Source organism: Cyprinodon tularosa, unplaced genomic scaffold, assembly GCF_016077235.1.
Source record: "Cyprinodon tularosa strain WSP-4 unplaced genomic scaffold, ASM1607723v1 ctg260, whole genome shotgun sequence".
NCBI lineage: Eukaryota > Metazoa > Chordata > Actinopteri > Cyprinodontiformes > Cyprinodontidae > Cyprinodon > Cyprinodon tularosa.
The window spans coordinates 695,699-718,789 of record NW_024038962.1 but is presented as its reverse complement, the minus strand read 5'-3'; the positions used below and the strand labels follow the sequence as shown (position 1 = coordinate 718,789).

Here is a 23,091-nt window from a genome sequence, read left to right as displayed (position 1 = left end):
TACTTTCTTGATGTTCTGTATTTAGTGCCTTAGGTTTACTAATTTTACTTGAAGACTATGATTTCTTTTTTTTCTCTCAGGTTCTTCTTCCTAAAACAAATTCTCACTGTTTTTTTTTTCAGTGTCGCTATAAAGGATTTATGCCATTTAAACTATTTCTTCTTTTTGTCACATTACAAGTAAAATTAAAATGGATTTGGTTGTATGTTTAGGTTCAGAGAAACAGTGGAAGATAAACCTCCGAGTCTTGTGCCTTTTGCAGCTCCTGTTAGAGCCTGTTGTTTAAGCTCAATGAAAATATCCTGCATGAATATGGGTTGAATATGAAAAAAATGAATTTTGCAGCAAATTGTTTTCCACCATTAGATGTATTTACAAGGTTCCTAAAATCCGAGATAGGTTCTAATAGAAATACTTATTTGAACCAAAATTTTACAAGTTGTTTTCAATGATTGTCTTCTTTTTTTAAAAGCCCTCCTTCCTCTTGTTTCTGGTCTCCACTTAATCAATGCACATACCTGTCTGGGTTGGGTTTTGTCTTGCCTTTCTCATCCCCTGCAAGGAGTTGTAGAAATTCAGCTAAAGTCATTAGAAGTGAACACCTGCCCGCTGGAGTTACTCTTTAACTGCTCTTCACACATACTTACACACACCGGGGCTGCCTTTATGCACACATGGAGTGCAAACAAACTCACGTTTGATCCTGCTGGTGCCAATCCCCCTCCCTGGTCTTGTTCATGGTTACAGAACAGGAGGGATGGATAAGGGAGGAATTAAAGATGAGTACCTCTGGAGCAGAAGTGTGCATCCGGTGGTATGATGAATGGTTGTCAGTCTTATAGGCAGTCTTATGGCTGTGGTTTTTGTATTTTAGGGTTGCGGTCAGGTTTGGGTCAGCGTAAATTGTGCAGGCTTGGCTATTAAAACACTAATAGGTTTTTTGCAGCAGTGCGGTGCAAACGCCTGCATCCTTCCAGCGTATTATTCATTGCTTGACTGTTGAATAGTGTCTGTGTGTGGCTTTATATTCACTGATAACTTAAAAAAAACCTGGCAGGCAGTGGCACAACTCCTGTGAGCCAAACATTAGACTGCAGTCTCCCATCTGTGTGAATGAGGGTATTTCTAAGCCTTCAGTGAGTCTGTGTGCATGTCAGCTCCACAGCAGTCTTTACGGTGTGACAGATGTTAGCACACTCTATTGCTCCTGAATGAGACAGGTGACAAAACACCCCCCTCTACACACATACACCCACACACAAAGAAGTTCTGCATTACAAAAGCCATTCATCACTATCATCAGAGATCACTGTGATCATGATTTCAATATTTTACTCTCCATAGCCCCCCCAGGAACTGTGTTAATGAGCTAGCAGCTGCTTAAAAATGAGAAACAATTCAGTGCTTTCCAAAGTATTAACACTCCTTTAACTCTTTCACATTCTAAGTGACAACTTCAAATATCTACTTCTTTGTGATTCAGTGTAAAAAAAAAAACAACAGCATAAAAATGTGTGAAGGTGCTCAGGAAGATGTCCAATGCTGCCTGATGGTCAAGAATTCCAAATAGGAAGCGCAAAATTCCTTGTACAAAAAAATAAAATAATAATAGTAATGTGACATCTCCACAACCATGCTTTCCATTGTGATGGTGTGTTAACATGTATTGCTTTGCTTTTTGGACAAAAAATATGTTTGTCTGTCCTGCTAAAGGGTTTTCATGAAAAAGATTTATCCAATACTATTTACCTTTTTTTCCATTTAGAAAGATCTTCTGCTTTGTGATAGTCTGGCACCGAAAAAAACAATATAATAATACAAATGATTTGTCTGGTCCCAATATAATTGTATGACACTCCAGTATTAGATAACAATACTGTTGCAAATCAGTGTATGATTTTAAATTTGATTGCTGTCCCCTTATCTGTTTCTAGTCACCGCAGAATGACTCGATCCAACAGCGTGACCACAGCCGTCCAGGCAGACCTCGACGACCCCTCTGACGCCCCTGACCTCCCATTGCGGCATTTTGCCACCATGCCGCACCAGCATTCCCATGACGCTGCCACCTCCACTGTCAGCATCCAGGGCTCTGGGAACCACTACCATGCCTGTGCTGCAGATGAATATGGTGAGGTGGGCTTTGATCCATCCATCCTACCTCCCCCGGACCCCTGGATGGACAGCGTGCCTGAACCGGTGGCAGTGGAAAATCTGGAGGCGGTGAGCCGTTCTGTGTGCCCTCGTGATGGCCGCTGGTTCCTGAAGTTGCTGCAAGCTGAAACGCAACGCATGGAGGGCTGGTGCAGACAGATGGAGCAGGATGAGGTGGAGAACGAGCTGTCTGATGATGGTAAGTTGGGTCATTTGATGTAAATGTCTTATGAAGAAACCTGTATATAAGTATTAGATGTGGTTTTCTATCATTGTAACACTCCTAGATTTGCAGGATGCCGGTATTCATGATATCGGACCACAATAGCTGCTTGTTCCTGTCTCAGGCCCTCTGGCCTCTGCAGACATACCGTGCATACTTATCAATAGACCACTGCCGGCCCCAGCCCCAGATGTGTCCTCTAGTCTGTATAATGATCTTCCATCCAAACAGACTTCCCTCAGTTCTGTTCCAAAGCAACTATTTGATCTTGAAGAAAATCCTGAGAAGCTACTGAGTGCACAGTTATACTAGTGTGAGCAAACAAGTCCTGGGCAGGAAGCCCTCGTATTTATACCTGTCCTTTGCTGTGCAGCTGTTTTCATGCCTCTCTAAAAATGTCATTGCTTATGCAGCTAGTGTTTTTGGTTCAAGGCGAGGGATTCTTTCACAGAACTCAGAGAACAGGGAGGGTGTTTCAAGGTTATGTTTTCCCAGATCCCACGCTACCAGACACACACACTTTCTGAAAGCGCAGAAGACTCAGTGCCGACACATCTCTCTCCTTCTCAGGTTCTGATTCCACAAGCAGCTGTTTTCTTCTGGAGAAAAATTCTTGCATTGATGTATATTATTTATCATCTCAAATGTCAGCCCCAGAACAACAGTTATTTATGTTTACATGATTAGGTTTTGTAACAGATCTTGGTTATAGTAACATTTCAGGACACTAAATGAGGCATTTTATTTTGCAAGTTAAATAGCATGCAAAATGTTTAAGCATATGTAATTCAGGTGGATATTGTCTGATCCAGAATAGGTTGTATCCTGTAAAGCTTCAATTCTTTTGTTACATTGCCAATGAACCTCCCTCCTGTGAGTGGTGCAGCATGCCTGCAGTATGCAGCTCTGTGAGTAATTGCATTGTGAATTGAGTGTGCATGTGTCTGGTATGTGTGTGTGTGTGTGTCTGTGTGTGTGCATGCATGTGCCTCTGTGCCTTCTGCAGTCCTAGGGAAGATCCGCAGTGCAGTGGGGAGTGCCCAGCTGCTGATGTCCCAGAGGTTTCAGCAGTTCCGGGAGCTGTGTGAGGAGAATCTGGTATGTGTCACCTCATCCTCTTCATCCCCCCCGCCCACCCACCCCATCTACACTGACATCATCCTGCACAAATCATGCTGACAGGCCAAACTAGCAGTCATTAACTATGCATACAGTGTAGACATCCCATCAGTTCCATCTATCACATATCGAAAAGATCTGACTGAGTTTAGCCGTTAGCCTGATAAAGATGGATCTATGAGTCTTAATGCCATACCCTTTAGTTCTTTGTCTTACATAACAAGAAAGCTAGCCATTGAAAAGAAACTAGGAGACTAAACAAAGGTTTAGTTTTTTATTAGTCCTGCACAATATCATATTATTTGATTCGAATATGCTCCTTTGCAAACATATACATAACGCTATGTCTCAAAGATCAACATAGCTGTGAAGTGAAATAATGAAAACTTGTTTTAAGGAAATCTTCACTAATATAAATCTGAAAAGTTGTATTTACATTCTACTGAGCTCCTGTCGCCCTGATCCCCCTGAATGAAACAGTTAACGTAAAGTAATTCACCTGTGTGTAATTTCCTGTATGAGGCATTCTGTTCTGTTTGGGACCCTCCAAGATTTGTTTGAGCAAAGACCTCAAAAAAGACCAGAGGTCTTTACCAGCTTACATATTAGGTTGTAACCCTAGATTTGTTTGGTTTTAAGGCTGAGTCATACAATAGATTAGCATAGGATAGAATAGAAAAAGAACATGACAACTCCAGAAAATCTACATGAATCCACAGATGAGATAATATGAATTTGAAAACCTAGTTTTGCATTTTACTTATCCTGACGTCATTGTGGAAAAATTCTTTCCTTGAAAAGAATCCTTTAGAAATATTGATAACAAGCCATGTATCAAACATTTGGAAAAAGGCAACTTGTTAAAATGAGACCAAAACGTGAGCTTTTTGGCCTTTATGCAAAATGCTATGTAAGCTGACATGCAGATTTTGTAAAATCTGCATGTCAGCCTGAACAGAACATCCCTAGTGTGGAGCAGGGTGGTGGCAGCATCATGCAGTGGGAATGCTTCTTGCAGCTGGTATGTAGAAGCTGGCCATTTGATGGGGAGATGCACAGTAACCAATACAGTGTTGTCTTTGAGGAAAACCTTTGAGAGGTGACAAAACACTGTAGACTACCTTACAGCAGCCTTAAACATGCAGCTGAACCTACATGGTAATAGTTTATACACATTTTCATGTGCTAGAATTGCCCGATCCATTTATTTCTGTAATTGTTATTTTGGTGAAATAATAATCTCAAACAAATAGAAAGTACTGAACCCAATGATCTGAATTCAAATGTAAGCCACACCTAATGTTTATTTGTAAGAACTGTCTGCATCAATCTTTTTTTTTTTGATTAAGTGTTGCACTGTGTTAGTTTACCATGTAAAATACATACAAAAATGTAATAAAGGAAAGTAAAACCTTCTGAATACCTTCATGATCCAAATTTTAAGAAAAAAATTAGGGCTGTAGTCAACACATACACTTAAAACAAGCTGTGTCTTCACTAATTACAGTATAATGCCAAGTGACCAATTAAAGCTTTCGTATTCACATACCAAATAACCTGTCAGAGGAAATGTAGATTTCCACAGCTGTGAGTAATCATGCATATAAACATATTAATCTGCATGCTTGTGTTCATGTGTACATGCCAGAACCCAAATGCACATCCACGGCCCGTCTCGCAGGATCTGGCGGGCTTCTGGGACATGCTCCAGCTGTCCATCGAGAACATTAGCCTGAAGTTTGACGAACTCCACCAGCTCAAAGCTAACAACTGGAAACCTCTAACCCCCCCAGAAATTCAGGTGCGTACACATAAAGTCCCAAAACGAATCTTATACGCTTAGCCCTAATATGAATTTGGAATGCTTCGGTAACCTTGCATGTTTTCTGCTGTCATGTTGGCTTTGTTGTAGCATGCATATACATGTTGCCTGCCTGACACCGCTGCTTGTCTTGTGTGTTTTGCTCTATCTTGTTGTTGACAGTGAGCTGCTTTTGAGAAGCTACTCTACCTGCCATGCACCGTTGGAGCCTGTCCATCTCCAATGGTCTTTTTACCTCATGCAACGGCCACCATCGTGCTCTCTTACCCCACGCAAATGGCTACCACTGTGAACCATAACCTTATCAGAGATTGCATGCTCTCATATTATTACGCCAAGTACTTTGTATAACCTTCATGCAAACTTGCAGTTGTCCTGCTGTTTTAGCTTCAATCTGCCCCTGAGGAATACCAGCTGTAAGACTATTTGTCATTCTTATCCAGGAGAGAAGGATTCCCCTCCCTGTGCCAAAGAAGCCCCTGAAGGGCCACCCACCTCTGGCAAGGGACCACTCGCTGGAGAGCTCTGAGCGCCAGCGCCTGGAGGCTCGCAAACGCCTGCTTGCTGCCAAACGTGCTGCATCAGTGCGGCAGAGCTCAGCGACGGAGAGCGCAGACAGCATCGAGATCTATATTCCCGAAGCTCAGACCAGACTCTGAGACGCATGGATGCGTACGCCTACACGTCTAATAATCTACACTGTCTCATAAACACTGTAGTAGCACTAAATGGGAAGGGTAGGGGAATAACTTGCTATACTCACCTTTTCTGCCGAGTTTTCCAGATCACTGTGGGCTCACTCGCCATGGAAGTTGTCTAAACAGGGCATGTACATTGACACTATTTATTGAATTATTTATATATCTCCCATCGCCCTCATTTCCCTTTTCCCAGCTTTGATGTAGCAATCCTGTTCATCACCCATAAAGGTTTGTCTAAGAGAAGCCTCTTCTATTAAATGGCCTAATACTACTTGACTGAGTTGCACCTGCCTCAACTTTTTTTTTTTTTTTACTTGTCACATTAGGATCACAAAATCAAAAGGTTTCACTAGTTAATTGTTATGCTCCACCCCAAAGTATAGCTTTTTCATAAAAGGAAATGCTGCTGCTACCACTATGTTTCACTTTGTATTCAAAGTGATTTGCAACTCCACAGCATGATGCAGCCACTACCCTGTTACGTTGTGGAAAGGTGTGTTCTACCACATAAAGTAAACTGAAAGTAAAAAGATACGCAGCTTAATTTATTTTTTACGAATTTCCTTTAAGGATTTTCGGAGCCATAAAGTGTAGTTTTTTCTCATTTCGTAGGGCACAACTAATAGATGTCCTTTAAAAAGATTTTCCAACCTAAGATGTGGAACTCTGCCTGTCCTCCAGAGCTATTATACATCTGAGGCCTACAGAACAGTGATCAGGTATCCGTGTAATTAGAGATAAATGCAAAAGCACACCACACTTTTTATATTTCTAAGTGTAAAATATTTGGAAAACAGTGTATCCTGTTCCACTCAGCATATTATCATATAAAACTAGAGGTTTGTGGTTGCAATGTGACATGGGTGAAAAAAAAAGTTCAAGGCATGTGAATACTTTTGAAAAATGGTGTGTTTGACAAAATCAGATGACACTTTAAGTGTCATTGGGAGAAAAAAAAAGACATTTTAGGTCGAGAGGTTGGAACTGTAGTCCTTATTTTGAAAGAACTGCAATTGTAATTATGTGTGCATAAGTGTCATAAAAGGCTTTTGCTTTCATCTAGATCTCAAAAGTGCTTCCTATTTTTCTAGAGCCTAAAGGGTCCTCACTGTCATGGTAGCAGCATCTACAAACCCAAACCAGTCCTTTCGCATTTTAAACTCAGAAAAACATGTCTGTAAAAAGGAAACAAGTATACCATAACATGACTCTCATGTCGATGCTTTTTTTTTTTTATAAGTTTGTTCTTAAACAGGTGTTGTGAATCAAACAAAGCTAAAATACTGATATTTGGTAAAATATACTGTAGTTGTACTATATTTTTCTTAAACGTCATTTCTAGCCAAGAGACGTTTCTTGGTAGTGTTCAATCTAGAGAAGTGGACCGGGACCATTTCCCCTCACTGTGTGTCCATCTTTGCCTCCAAATGAAGAAATTGGGAAAAGTCATACAGAAAGTTTCTATTTCCAATATTTTGTATTTATGTTTGATTTATGAATTGGATGGTCACTGTTTATTGACATTGTGAATATTGTTGTTATCAGTATTAATATGCACTAACAACACGGCCCTTATACTGTGTTTGGATTTTATTTATTGGCTTTTTTTGCATGAAAGCCACCTTTTCGTTTTTTTTTTTTTTCTGTTTGTGTAATCAGCCTTAATTTCTACTACAATAGTTGAGCACAACAGCAGTCTCAGGGGAAGAGGCATGTTGAGTACGTGTGTGAGTGAATGAGGTTAGAGTGTGTGTCTGACTTCATATGAGTGTTGAAATATATTTCAATAAATTAGAATATCATGGAACGGTCAGTTTATTACAGTAATTGACTTAAGTTTGTACAGAATCATTACACAGATTGTTATATTTCAAGCTGTTAATTTTGGTCATTTTCTATTATTTAAGTTGCACAAGGAGTGAATAAAATAGTGCGGGGTAATTGTTTATTAAAGGTATAGTGGAGGATGTTCTATTTCCCGGTGGATCATCAAAATCAGTGGTCCTCCTAATTGTTAATCATTCTGGTGATATGTTTACGTAAGGCAGTCCTACGTGCTCGTCCCCATTTTCACTTGGTGGTGAGTCTGACATAGTGGAAAAAATGCAAATCTTCTTTTGGAAAGTAAGCTTGTATGAGTGATGCAAAGAAGCAACTTTTAAACAGCACGCACGAGGAGAAATGGGCTTGTGCGCGCTCTTGCACGCATTTAATAGGTGTTCCCTCTCAGGAGCGGGTACAGGGGTAGTGCATGTACATTTTTTTTTTAAGTGGAGAGTGCAGGTCGTTTTTTATTTGCTGTTTTAAATCATTTTTATTAGCCAACTGCCAATAATTAAAAACTTAAAAATAAATGATTAAATTATATCACTGTATTGAACTACTGAAATAAACACGTTCTATGCTGTTCTAATTGTTTTGAAATGCAGCTCTATATGACCCAAAGTTCAATTTCTTATTGTATATAAGCCTCCTCATCAGGAATATCCCCCATAAATGTAAAAGTCGTTCCGACACATTATAAATAATTTCTCTGTTTGAAAAAGTTGACCCAACATTCTCCAAGTGTAATAACGCATTTCTATTAGCTGCTTGAATGTGGAGACAATCCTGATCTGGCCTATTGTCATTTTATTTATTTTAGATTATAGAATAGCAGAAAGTCAAATTTAATTTAGTTTTTAGTATTGATCTGACAATGTTTGTGCCATTGAATAAGCAGGGATCCTGTTTATTCTGCTCTTTTACCTTATTGAACAGCTACCTTAAATTTTATTACCGTATGTACATTATGTACTCCTACATCCAATTTGTATTTCCTTTAGCTGATGGACGGCACATTGGTTAAATCAAGCCCTTTGTTTTGTTTAGTTTTTTTTTTAACTTTTAAAGTTGTGTTTGCATTAAATGTCTAGTAAAAGATATTCTATCTATGTATATTATTAAAACATATCAGTATAGCCATGTTGAAGTAACAGGGAGACCGAAACCAGAATGTTGAACTTTTGAAGCATCTGGATCTCAATGAATTTAAACATCCTTAAAAACTGAACTTATTTAATTAATTCTGTATAAGAAGTGAAACTTAAAGATTCATTACACATACAGTGATACGCTAAGTTTTTTATTGCTGGTCATTGTCATGATTATAACCTGGAAGCCCGATCTTTAGATTTTCAGCAAATTGGAGCAAAAAACGAAACTAATATAAAAAGATTCCTTTTGATTCCAAGTCCTGTGACTTCTGAAACATTATCCTTATACATCACAATATGTTTATAATTGGCCAGAGGATCTTTTGCAGGAAATTCTGAGGCAATCTGGCATGTCTTTGAGTTGGACAGCCTTTCTCTCGGCTTATGTTTCAAAGATATCCAAGTTGCTTTAAGAATAGGATGATTGATGTCATCATCATCAGTTTTTTTTCTTTTTATTTATGGCGATTAGATGCAGCAGGTCTTCTGACAAATAAAGCACATCGACAACATTGTCATAAAATATTTTCACAGGCTTTTCTCCTCAGTCATCTTAAATGTACACTTTTGTTCTTGTGCACATTTGCTGTACCGTTTCTTTTGTTTTTGCCTTTTCACAACTTTGATGCAATATTATTTAACAGGAATCTATTTTAGCAATTTAGCTCTTCTCAAAAATAGTGTTGGTCAAAACTCCATTTATATTGGCTTTTTATGCCTGTTTGTTATTTTAAACATTGGTATGAAGTTAATATTTCAAAGACTGTTAAAGATTAAGAGAAGTGAAAGTTCCTAGGAGTCTAAATTCTGAGAGACGTTTGACGGAGCATTAAGTTTCATTTAAATGCTACGACGATAGCATGTACCGCTAATGAAAGCAAGAGATGTACTTTTTTCATTTCTGATACCATACTGATACTACAGCTATGTGAATTGACCCAATACAAAATTAGCATGAATCATACGTGCTTACTTATTTTACATCAAAGAATTTCAGAACATGTTTGATCAAGTGATATTACAAAAACGAAGAACAAAAGGCAACAAAAATCTGTATAACAACAATTAAACCATGTGATATTAACCATTTGGATACAGAAACTTTAAAAGGAGGCAGAGTGTTTCTAACATGAAAGCTCCGCATGAAAGTATTGGAAATTTTGGATGCTGGCTGAAATAATCCGATATTTTTTTTAGCTAATATTGGACCGATATTAATACCGATCGATAATGACACCCCTAATTAAAGCATTAAGTAACAGATTAATCTAACGGTTGTAGCTACTGTAGTACTAACACTTGCATAGCAACCCTAGGCCAGCCTTATACAATGTATCTGCCAAAAAAAATATTTTGGGGTGAGTTACTCTTTAGAGGTAAAGAGAGCAGCATAACTGGCTTCTGCAATTCTGTTTGAAGCAAAGATCTGTTTTCTGGAAAAGCCACTCTGTTTGCCTGTTGGGGCTTTCTAGCTCTGTATCAGTACCTTTTCATTATTTGATTATTTATTATTTCATTTTGTATTAACTTTATATTCCACCTACAAATAAATAAAACCAACATTTCTTCAGAGCAATGCTATGCCTTTAGCATTGCCCTTTAATGTTGCCCAAACTTCATTTAAATTATGGTTGTAATAGCTGTAAGATATAATGATTAAAGTTACGAGGGAAAAAACAGCTTTAAATATCACTGTATGTCGTAAATTAAGTTTCACTTTTAGGATTAAGTTGCTGAAGTTAAGAAACTTTTCGATAATCTAATTTGAGGTACACCTGTGGTTGGAGAGATCAGTATTTGTACATAAATGAATGTCTCCCTTTGTATATGTAAACTAAACCACATGAATAACATATAAGGCAGATATACATTTTGTAATTATGTTACTACATTGTTGATGTTATGGCACATGTATAAGCTCTTATCAGCATTAAAGTAAAGAGTCATTGCTCTTATTTTATTGTGTTTCATTTCTTTTTTCGCTGTCTAAACATGTGTTTTCAATTGCAATATAATTAAGCAGATTAGTAGGCATTTTTGGGGCGTTTCCCCTTCCGCAGGGGCAGATCCCCATAATTAAACGGCACTTTTGGGCTCCGTTTAGCCTTGATGCTCCTGTACACAGAGCAGCTTCTGGTGATTTATCATTCACACATCAGCCATAATGGGAAGTAGGGTAGGCTGGTCTCATCGGTCAGGGTCAGGGTTAGGAGTTTGCGTTGTGCTGGTTATGAGAGGATGTTTTGTTTCTATGCATCCCATGCAAAAGTCTAAGTTGGTGGGTTTTTATTATTCTGCTTAAAGGTCTGTTTTAATCTTTAATACTTTATAATAATCCCTCAGACTCTGTCATAAACTATTAAAAAACTAAATTATAACTAAAAAAACATGAGATTTAAAAACCTTCTAGCTTGCATACTATCAGTATGCAAAATGGTGATTTCACTATTATTTATAAGTTGAGTATTTGCTGCTGTCCTTTTCACAGTTTTATATTATATCAACTCCAAACTTCATTTTAATCTTATTAAAATCTCATATCTAATCTATCGAAATCGAAAAAATATGTATGGAAAAACTAATTTGTTTTCTTGTACATTTATTGCTCGTTTTTTGCTATGTGTACAGTTGTGCTGTTGGGACACTAAAATATATTTTTAGTTTAATATTACACATAACCAGTGAAAGAACATTTTTTGTTTTTTGTAAGCCATTAGGATGTTGAAGCTATATTTTTTGCATAATGTTTGGTTAAAACAATATCTTTAAAAGGGATTCATGTGAGGACTACTTAGGAAAACTTAACACCTTTGCTATTATTCCTGTTGAGAGATATTTACTGAGAAATCTGTGGTGAATTATTCTAAAGATGGAAGTAGTTTAAAACCGTGACGTCCCATAAAAAACATATTGGACAGTGGAAAGTATTAATGGCATAGTTTTTTGGGGGGGGGGGGGGTTAAGGTTAGATCTGTTTAAAATTTACAGGAAAAAAAATGAAAACTTACTTATTCTGATAGGTGTTTGATTTCACTTAATAAGCACTCTGTGTAAAACGGGATGATGGTTTACAAGTTTATTAATAGTTTCAAAATAGTAATTTTGAATTGAGAAAGCTTCCTGGAGAGGTGGCGAAACGTCTTCAAATCTTGAAAACCAAGTCCAGTGGATATTTTTTGAATTTTTACGGAATTAATAGTTTCCAACCCTAAAAAAAAGAGATGTAAGAAGAAGATGATTGTGTGTTTGATTGGAATTTTCTTAAGGTAGTGAAAGTCAATTTTGGCCTTGGTTCCTCTCGCACTTAGAGCTAACTTCGGCCTTTCACACCACAGTTCAGATGATTGACAATGTTGTTTGTGCAGAGCAGCCATCTTGGATGTTGATCCCTGGTTTGCTGACTTTGTAAGCTGGTAGTAAGGTTTGGGGATTTTGTTGTTGTTCTTATCTCAAACTCACATATTCTGACTTTAGAGTGTGAAACAAACAAACCAATAGAAAGTTACTACATCTAAGATGCTGGCTACTTATATAAAACCTTTTGAGCAAATCTTTAGGTTAATAGGAAGACCAGAATGGTGATTGCCTGTCTTTCTGCCTCAATCATGATCTATAAAGAGATGCAGACACACCAACCCCTGCTGACATGAAACTGTTGACGTCTGCTGTTTCCCCTGTGCTAATTTATGCAGGATTATGCTAATTCACAGGAGTCATTGTAAAACCTCTCACACCCAGGAATGCCAGTGGAAAGAATGAGAGTACTAAACTGTTTCTGTCTTCTTGTGTTGCATTTCTTTACGGAACATTTGAACTCAAAGCCCTCTGCTTATCCTAAAGGCATAAAAATAAATGTAATCGTTACATTTGAATTGGGTTTACAGGAGTTTAAGCACATGTTAAAGGAATTGTTGAAAGATTTTTGAAGTGAGGTTCTGTTAAATGGCTATAAGCATATAGTAGATGGCTCCAAGGATGTCCCCAATTTTCAGTCAAGATTTGTTGATCCCAGAAGATAAAGAAACTATTCTGGGTAAGACAAAGACTCCTCCTACCATCATAATATGACTCCAATTTGTATGTATATGTAAAAAGGCCGGTAGTCAACCTCCTGGCAGCAGGAGGTTGACTACTTAATTTCTTTCAATGATAATCAAAAACTTTGACTTTCAGCCAAGGTAGCTGTCTGCTTTGAAATTAAAGCACTGTAAAAATGGAGTTTAACTTAACCCTTATTTTAGAAATTTTGTTTGATGAGAACAAATTGACTCACGTGTTTGCTTCTCACTATATAGGCACATCTCAAAGGATTGGTTTATTTTATCAATTCAGTTCAAACTGTAAAACCCTCAGATTTAAAAGTTTTATTGAATTTTTGATCTTCTAAACTGTAAAAATTAAAATACAATTTAGTTAGATTTAAGCAGGAGAAAAAGTGTCAATGGATAGGATGATTTATGATTAAAATAAGATGACACAACTCAATCTTATTTCTAGTGCAAAATATGTATTTTATATTAAAGGCAACAATGCTCACTCCGATTGGCGGATCATCGTATTTACCTGCTCAAATTACTGGCAAATAAACACATTTTATTTAATTTTTTTACATATTTTGTGACCACTTTTTGCAGGGTTTGTTGGCATTTAATGTTTAAATGAATAACTGAGTGCAGTGTGGTAATATGCTCGGATACTGCTCAGCTGGAGCAACCAGCTGTCCTCCGAATTGACCGTTTATGGTTTATCCGGGAGGTGTTAAATCCCTGCAGGACAAATGTCAAGTCAGCTTTCTCTGGTTTATATATATATATATATATATATATATATATATATATATATATATATATATATATATATATATATATATATATATATATATATATATATATATATATATATATATATATATATATATATATATATATATATATATATATATATATATATTTTTTTTTTTTTTTTCCCACAGGTTTATATACGTGTTTTTTTTCTTACATCTATAATTGTGTCTCTTTCATTTAAATTTCCAAATATTTAAAGTTTTTATTTACTTTAAGCCAATATCATTAAAATCAATGCTTCAGACAAAAAGCAACGCCTTACTCGCAAAATTTCCTGAAATTTCCTTTTAAGGCATAGTAATTAGTTAATTAAGCTAATAATTTTTTTTTTATAAAAGAAAACCCTCAAGATGTAGAAAAAAACAAAACTTTATTTGAATCCCATGTGACGGCATCTTGTCACAAACATTGCACAGTATGAAAAAGAAATCACATCATGTGGCAGTGTGTCACATTAACTGTACACATGATCCTATTAGAAGCAAGCAAATGCTTGTTTTTGGTGATTTCAAAAGAAAGAAAATGTATCTTTTTCAGTTTGTTTAACGGCAAATATGTAGTGTTTATAGTTATACAGTCCACTGGCCATCATTTTCCTCTGAGTGATGGTGGGGGGGGTAAAGGCTCAGTCTAAGAACCTGCTACATTTGACATCTGAAAACATCCCTTGGTATGAAAATACGATTATAAAGAAAAACAGTTGGTTTTAAAATAGCTAAAAGTAAATGACAAAATCATAACTATACGTATGAAAACAGTTAAACATTAACTACAGTAGTGAATACGTTTTTTTTTCATTGATGGATGCCAAGAGCAAAGTGTAAGACAATGAGATGACCTTTTTTTTCTGCCTTTAGTGTGCAAACAAACGAGGCAGAGCAAATCAGGAACTCTGAAATGTTTTTAACCGTCAAAGTGTGTGGACGCAGCCCATCTGAATCACCCAACTCTTGCCTCATCCCTCTACCTCAATATTCGGTACACGTCAAAGACATAAAGATAGGCAGCATTTCTTTGATAAGGTTTTTGGTCATTGTGTGCAAATAAAATACACATGTAGATACATATGCAAGTATATGAAATGACTAAACTTACAGCCAAGGCACCTTGATAGAGTCTTTAGAAAAAAAACAACAAAAAAACAAATACATCCTCATCATGTCGACTGGTATACCAAAAGTAGAAATGATCAGCCTTTTGTGTAGGTTTGTTCTCTCTTGCGTGCAGAAAAGAAAATCCACATTGGAGACTCAAAGTCAGTCTCCTTTCCCTCCTTTAGGACACCAGCTGCTTGGCCTGCAGCTCCATCTCTGCAGCCCGTTTAAGAGCCACGTCCACCAGGAGCTGAAAGCCGCTGAAGTCCTGTGTGAGGTCTGGAGGGGTTGGGGGAGGGGTGTTGAACAGACCGCTGCGGGGGCTTAGGTTGCCTTCCATGCTGGTGCCAAGGATGGTGGTGGTGGCGCTTAGTGGCCCTTCATCCCGGCAGCGGAACGCGGCTTGAGCCGGCATGGACTGCAGCAGCTCGGCCGCCCTGTCACAGTTCATCCCTGGCAGTGAAGGGTGGGAGGCTGTCGGGCTGGCCTGCATGGCTGTGGTGACAGTGGTGTGACAGATGACAGAGGGACGATTTGGAATGAGGCCAAGAGAGGGAGACGAGGAGACCGGAGAGGACACTGAGGGAGACACAGGCTTCCTCAGGACACTGGGAATGCTGGGATCAAAGCTGGAGGGGTGGAGGATGCGTTTGTCGCAAGCCTCCTCGGCGACCGCAGCGGGACTGCTATGTTTTGGGGACTGGGAGCTGTCTGAGAAACTATCACTCGTTTTGCTGCCTTTCCTGGAGATGGTGAACTGGTTGGGGTCTTTTCCATCTTTTCTCAGCATCTCTGGGAGGAGCCGCCGCCGTGCATTGATGAACCAGTTACACACCTGGAAAAACAAGACGGAAAAAAATCCCCAAATTAGAAAGTGACACTATTTGGTTAACTGTCACACTAAAATATCCAACTTCACAAGACACACCTTCTGTAATAGTAAAATAGGACAACTTCTGCAAACTGTTTTTTATTCTAAGCAAGAATGCTGTTGGCATCACAAGTTATATATTTTGTACTTCTCTTCACCGTGTGTGTCTTAAAACAACGGGAACAGCAGAGGTTGAATAGTGCCACTTGTTTAGACATATGTTTACCATCAGAAGCAAACTTTTATTTCCAGTAACTTTCACTACCTTTCCTTTTTGCCATATTGAAAACACCTTAACGGTCAGAATTCATACTTCCTGATAACCTCTTGCTTGTCTGACGGGGAACGTGATAAATGAAAAGATGTGCCACATTTGGCCTATTTAAAAAAAAAATTTAAATAATGACCTTACTCAGGTGGGGTTTTTTAACCTTTAAATGTTTTCTTTTTCATGTTGATATTGTGAAGTTGTTTACAAGCGCGATTAATCTTCCTGTCTGAAACGCACTTAAAATAGAGCATGTAATGCCTATTTACTTGAAGTGTCAGATGTAGAGTTAAATAGGTGTAAAATTCTGAAATTAATCATTTATATAAAAAAACATTTTATTTATTTATTCTTCTTTGCACATTAAAATCAATATTGGGAAGATCTCTGGTTACACGCCACCTTCTGGCTCCATTTCAAGCATAAATAATCATCGGCCTGGATCTAAATAACCAGCCAACCTTTGATATGAATAAAGCTTCAGTCTTAGCAACAAACCAATTTTGCTGAATCATAAATGAAGTCAAGGAGTTATGTTTAGGTAATTTATTTACTGCTTAGGAATTAACATCCAGAATCGTTAACTATGATTTTAACAGCTTTCAATATCTCCTTTGTTACAGCCCTAATGACGGTTGTCCCACCCCCTTTTTGTTTGCCCCTTCAGGCTAGTTGTAACTGGCTCAGGGAGGCCAGTAACTCTAAGTATGTAAATGACTGTGCATTGTTCCCAGACAGCTGGGATGGAACGCGGCTGGAGGGAGGGAAATTCCTGTCCAATGTCTCTCAGCCAAACCCTCAGCACTCACAGGCAGTGAGTTTCTTCACGTTGCCTCATATACTTTTTCATGTTGCAACGTAGAGCTGGTTTGGATGACCCTCAATTCACTGTTGAAGTGCTGCGTTTACCATCTTGACAGGATATGAGTCAAGCTCCTGCTCATTTCCTCCTCAGATTTACACTGGTGGGTTTTTTTTCTCTTACTGTAATTGTTTACAGGCAGAAAATCTTAGGTCATTTTATGTGTCTCCACATCATACCTGCAACGTGGAGAGCTGAGTTTGTTTGGAGAGAAGGGCCTTCTCCTGCTCTGAGGGGTAAGCATTGTAACGGTGCTCATACAGCCAATCCCTGAGGATCTGGACTGACTCTTTGGGCAGGTTGCCTCTCCGTTTCCGTTTACCGTTGCTCCCAGCACTAGAGGACAGGTCCAGAGGGGCATCGACGCTATCCTCGTCGTCCGTCTCGCTCCCCGACAGCATCGCCAGACCTGAAACCAGAGAAGGAGAGCACATTAGGACAAGACAGGAAAAAGGAAGGGCCTATCCCATTTTCATCAAGTCTGCTGGAAGGCAGCTGATGTGTCAGAAGCGAGCTGTCAAGTTCAGCCATGTGATTCATATAAGAAGCAAAGGAGGGAGGGTGTTAGGAGAAAAGGGGAGGGGGAGAGATGAAGGAAAGGGGGGACGTCACAAAGACTGGTTTGATGCTGTGTCACAAAAAAAGAAAAAAAAAATGTGCCTTAAACGATCCAAACTGGTCGGAAATGAATATTAAAGTGGGATGCTGACTTTGAAGATTAGACGCTTCACTTTCAACGTTAGTCATAATAAAACAGCGGTTTGGGACTTTTAAATCATCATAACAGCGGCATATCAACACGGCCACCACCATGGCGTTAAGTAATAAACCTAACCCCTTCCTTCCTTTTCCAGGAATAACTTTGCTACAAGAGCTTTTATTCATTTATATCATCTTAGGTCAGTATGGGGCTTCTTCTTGTCTTTCAGTGCGTGTAGATGTTCTGTTTTCAAAAGTAAAAAGAAGTTAGACATTTCTCCTGTTCTACAGTCACAGGGTAGTATAAGACTCTCAAAGAAAAATAAAGTGAAAAGATTTATTTTCACTTTTAAACCTTTTGAAACAAATTTTATATAATCGCTTTTATTCAAAACTACTGCAGTAGATATGCCAACACTATCAGTTAATATCTGTTAAAGTTCCTACCTTTATAGACTTAATAGGAATGATTGGGGATGCTTCAGTAGTTTCTACAACAAGTCTGTTAAAGGGAAAAGTTTCAGATGATGTGGCCTCTGGGCAAAAGCCAGCTTAGCTATTATACAATGTTTATTTTATATAAGCAAATCAGCAAAGGCTGATGGAGAGATTAAGTATTCTTGTTAAGTACATCACCTTGAAATATTTGTGTGCCAAACTATGTGTCTTTTTTTTTTTTTTTTTACTGCTTCAGAAACACAATATCATCTTAAGGTGTAGAAAAAAAGGACAGAAATGCTACAGTAACTATACTAAACCATGCAAATGACATGAAACAGTCACTAAAAAAAAGACCAGTTATAACAATGTTAAGTTTGTTGTGCTAATCCTATTTAGTATATGGTTTGTAAAAACCCATATATTAAAAACTAAAAATAATATAATTCATAGGACTACAAATCCTTGAGGCTTAAGCAAGATTTTGCTAAACTCCAACCCTGGAACATATTCAAAGCTCAACACATAAATGTATATTTCCTTTAAATTAGGGAGAAATACATTTCAGCCAACAGACCAGAGTTTGCAGCAACAGCTTGGGGAGGGGCACTGCGTTTTGGTCCACAAGGCTTAAAGGTATAATAGAGAAGTTTGTGTGAATTTTTGAGAAGATATGCCCTCTCCAAAAAACATGCACTACCCTGTACCTGCTCCAGAGAGGGAACTCTTATTGAATGCATGTTTAATACCCAAGAGCATGCACAAGCCCATTTCTCTGTTTAAAAGTTGCTGCTTCCATCGCTCATACAAGCTGACTTTCCAAAAGAAGATTAGCAATTTTTCCACCCTGTCAGACTCACCACTGGTGAGTAAAAATGGGGACGGGCATGTAGGACGGCCTTATGTAAACATATCACCAGAATGATTGACAGGTGGGAGGACCACTTATTTTGACGATCCACCCGGAAAAAGAACATCATCCTCTGTACCTTCAAGAAAATTTCTGTCACTTTAACACTGTGTGGCATCTCATTCTAATAACTGTAAGAATGGTAAGTGGACATTTTAAAAACTTTTATATTGATATGAAACCCCTGCCTAGAAGCAGATTGAACACTAAAATTATCGTCTTCTGGAAGAAATACTTACTTTTTAAAAAGTTCTGCCATTCAGATATGATTTATTCTGATTAATATTTACACCTGAAGTTATTTGAGTGCACTTTTGGGGGAAAAAAACAAAACAAAAAAAAACTTTGAGCTACAGGGGCGGAGCTAGATGGGGGGCTAGGGGTGGCCACCCCTACCATTCCCCCCCCGTCTAATACAGATGGTGGCAGCAGTAATACTCTCGAGTTTTTATTCTGGTTAATTATACACATCAATATACTAACATCAAAGATAAGTACAGAATTCATGCTCTTTTCAGAACTAGATTTTGTCTTATATGGGGAAAATAGAAAATTATCTGTCTGCAAGTCATCTAGTAGTTTTCAGTGAAATCAAAGATAAACAACAATTTGAATAAAAACTTATCAAATAATCGATTTATGTAGATATTAGTGCTTGTAAATATAAATTTTATGCAGAATATGTATTGAATCAAGTAAGTAATGACAATGATCATTGATGTATGCCCCAGAACTCAAAACTGAGTTTTATCCACTCTACCTTTTATCTAGAAATTACGAACAATGGCGTAAATATTATTAAGCGCAGACTGCAGTTACTTAGGGGCCCCCGACCTATTAGGGGCCCCGTTACTGACACCTGGCAGGCCCACTTCGCAATTGTGGATTGGGACGTCTGATTGCAGACGTAATGGTGCGAAAAATTCTTCTTAAAACCCACCTGATTGTAAGGTGACTGACTGGACCTTATTTATACCCCAACACATGGCAGATTTCAACATGATGATGAGCCGTTTAAAACACGACACCAACAACAAAGCAGACAGTGGTACTTTTAATTACTATGTTCATAACTGTGTATAGTTCATTAGACGGTTGGTAAAAAATACACTCATATAACATGGTACAAATAATAAAGGTCTTAAAAAAACAATGTATTTGAGTATTTTATTTTTTTACACTACGACTTGGAATTATGGGTAATCCAGAGTGTTTTACTTCGTATGGGGCCCACCCAGATAATGTTGCCTTGGGGGCCAATTGTTGTGTCGTTACACCGTGGATTATGACGATTGATGTTTAAATTTATGCGTCTATTTGTTAGCAAAGGTTGTAGAAAAGTATAATTAGTCTTTATTTTAGAAAATATGGAAGTTTTGCGTGTAAATTTTCCTGTTGGAACAAGTTCTGGTGTCACCCCTCAGTGTAGCTACATTAGTTATTGCCTGGACACCCTTATAAGAATATTCTGGTTACGCCTCTGTTCAGCTACAGGTCTAAGAAACACAAAGTAGTGAAAAGAGCAAGAAAGTTCCCAACAGGATGAGGTAATTACGTAGGCTGGAGGAGAGGGGAAAGGGGGAGGGGAGACCTGTTGCAAATCAGCGTCTCCAGACTAAACAAAAGAACCCAAGGGCTGCGTGCTTCTTTGTACCCCACTGAAAAGTTTCCACTCGCTAAAATATGCCTTATGGAGAGCTCAACACCTTTCTAAAAGTTACAACTAACCACAGCGAGCAGAAAAAGTGTCCAAGCACAATGAAGTCGCAGGTTTTTCTTTTGTAAGTTTAAACCAACTGGTGAGAGGGTTTCTATTGTGTGTCTGCGTGAATGAGCCGCGCCACGAGGTCCACGAAACTTCCCAACAATGAGGTCAGGATAAACACGAGCCTGCTTTCTGGTTCCCCACGTTTAATTATGTCACTTTAAGAGAGAAACGCTCCAATGTGTCGATTCAAATAAAAGAAAGCACGTTGTGAAAACGTCACAAACACAAACAATGGTTCCCAGCAACTTGGGCTTATATCATCCACTCAGCCGCATATCAGCGACAGCTACCGAAACAGAAAGGGAAGGAAAAAATGACTTTGTATCTTTGTTTGAAGTTTAAACGTTTTTTTGTTTTTGTTTTCTTCAGTTTACACAAAAAAAAAAAAAAAAAGTCGTTAAATCCGCTTAAACGCAGGAGGATTTTTTTAAACATATAAACAAAAGTGGCATAAAAACACGTGTAACGTTATCCTAAAAGGTGAGTGGAAAAACAAGCGGATCGACTTTTGACACCGCGCCAGCACATGGTGGAAGAAAAGCCCCCTGTCATGTCAGGGAAGGAAACAATGGACTGCATGGTTTGCATATGGAGAAGGAAGGATTCTGCTGATTTTCTCACACCACAACAATCTGATCCAAAACATCCCACTTACCCTTTTTCGTCTTCATCTCTGCTAGGGAAAAAAAGCCCACTTATGTCTCTTTTCCTCCGTTCAGCGTGTATCCCAGGGAAAGAAATCCTTATTCATCAAGTTTCTTTAAAAAAATAAAATAAAAATAGAAAATGTTTATTTCCTTTTTTCTCAGGTCCTTTTAGGGAGGCTTTATTAAAAAAAAAAAAGAGAAAAAGCGATAGCCTTGGGGGTTTACCTGAGACCTCTCCGTCCTTTCTGCTCTCAAAGCCCCTTTCCTCGTTGACTCAGTGTGTGTTTGATCGTGGAAGTGGGTGACAGCTATCTTTGACAGCTGCGTGACTCAATGCACAGAGATCCTCCCACCATGTTGAGCTGCGTGGGGAAGCAAACCTCTGACATCAGCATGGCTCGTTCCACTGACACCAATGCGTTCAGTTTCTTTAAAGGCTTTAGCTGCAACAGATTCCCCTTTAAATGCATATAACATTAAACAGAGCTTTGATGATGAGGTGGCGTGTTTGTTTATTTTTATGTTTTCCTCTGAGGGGGCGGGGCGTCCGGAATGAAAACAAAACAACAGGCTGGTGGAGCATTGCGGACCTAGTGGCAGTAAATGATTGAAACAAACGCTGCCTTTGGGAATACATTTTTTTTTTTTTTTTTTTACAGATTTATCGCCACGCTTTATGATCTACGTTTTTACATTGAGGGATTCCTATTGCTATCCCCATTTTTGGTGCGTCCCCCTTCTTAAATTAAGTTATTATACTTCTAGTATATAGTTGTTAAGTAGTGACAAATTGACCCTCCTTGCAGCGTCTGTAGGTTATAGTGCGTCAGTCCAGGATACTAAAGCCAAAAACAAGGACAGCGATGGGGAGGGAAACGATCGATGTTATTCATTTGTATGCGCTGCACAACCCTGCGACAGCTGCTGTGGCTGTTTGCATGAATTTGTTCCAAACAACTGCTCTGGGTCCGTCTTTCAGGCTTAAATGTCGCCCTCTAGTGGTTACCGTTGTAATTAATATTAGAATGCGGCGTGGGGGGGAAAAAGTTTTAGATCCTCTGGCTCCCTCTGGTGGTTGACACGCTGCTGTGCATCCTGAAATCAATATCCGGGTAGTAGCTGGACACTTTAAAAAGAAAAGGAAAAAAAACAAAAAAAAACGAAGAGACATGTTTTAACTAAAAAAAAAAAAAAAAAGATAAGGAAAAAAAAAACATTTACACTGCTGTACGTAGATATGTTACTGGCTTAGGGATTTTGAACAAAACGTCTAATACAGTGTCTTGCATATGTTTCCAAACATTTTTCACTTTTCCATATTTTTAAAGTCACTGCCAGTAATTATCATAATTTCAGACTAACATAAATAAGCATTATTTGGGAAGAGGACGGAAGGGCTTTCAAGAAATATATTGCCAAAATTATAAAAAAAAAATAACATGGGATGCATTTTTATTTACCCATCTTTAAACTAGTCCTTTGTATTATATTTGATTTAGATCCATTGCCTTCAGGAGTCACTTAATTAGTAAATAGAGGTCAGCTTTGTTTTATTTAATTTCAGAAGGTCTGTTATTTTTGGAGATGTTTAGAGCAGGGTATGATTATGAAACATATATTTATATCCAAAGCTTTTAAGATGAAATGGTGCACTGCTCAATACACCTTCCAAATATAGAAACATACCAAGACATGG

General features: G+C 38.1%; 2 protein-coding genes across 4 annotated transcripts in view; one reads left to right on the top strand and one right to left on the bottom strand.

Annotated features, from left to right (window-relative positions):
• Positions 1–7,826, top strand: part of dlgap1b (discs, large (Drosophila) homolog-associated protein 1b) — a 136,845-nt gene extending 129,019 nt beyond the window's left edge. Inside the window, exons 9-12 of one of the 2 annotated variants that reach the window (XM_038289017.1) lie at positions 1,935–2,353; positions 3,384–3,475; positions 5,145–5,297; positions 5,762–7,826. In XM_038289017.1, the coding sequence (XP_038144945.1) occupies positions 1,935–2,353; positions 3,384–3,475; positions 5,145–5,297; positions 5,762–5,977 (880 nt within the window). In that variant the 3' untranslated portion in view covers positions 5,978–7,826. Of the gene's footprint in view, positions 1–1,934; positions 2,354–3,383; positions 3,476–5,144; positions 5,298–5,480 lie in introns of both variants that reach the window. The other variant, XM_038289018.1, reaches the window with a different exon arrangement.
• A 6,365-nt stretch (positions 7,827–14,191) lies between these two features.
• Positions 14,192–21,815, bottom strand: tgif1 (TGFB-induced factor homeobox 1). Of its 2 annotated transcripts, XM_038289010.1 has the most exons (4): positions 21,621–21,815; positions 21,404–21,506; positions 17,113–17,342; positions 14,192–15,767 (listed from the first exon to the last, which is right to left on the bottom strand). In XM_038289010.1, exons 2-4 carry the CDS (start codon positions 21,417–21,419, stop codon positions 15,114–15,116), a joined length of 900 nt encoding a protein of 299 aa, XP_038144938.1. In that variant the 5' UTR covers positions 21,420–21,506; positions 21,621–21,815; the 3' UTR covers positions 14,192–15,113. The 2 variants fall into 2 exon arrangements, with proteins under 2 accessions (XP_038144938.1, XP_038144937.1); XM_038289009.1 differs by having other exon boundaries at positions 21,404–21,815.
• Positions 21,816–23,091: the final 1,276 nt, after the last annotated feature.

Coding starts and splice junctions, on each gene's coding strand:
- tgif1 (XM_038289009.1), bottom strand. Junction 15,768..17,112: donor CTCAGCTCTCCACGTTGCAG/GTATGATGTGGA, acceptor TTGTTTTTCCAG/GTGTGTAACTGGTTCATCAA.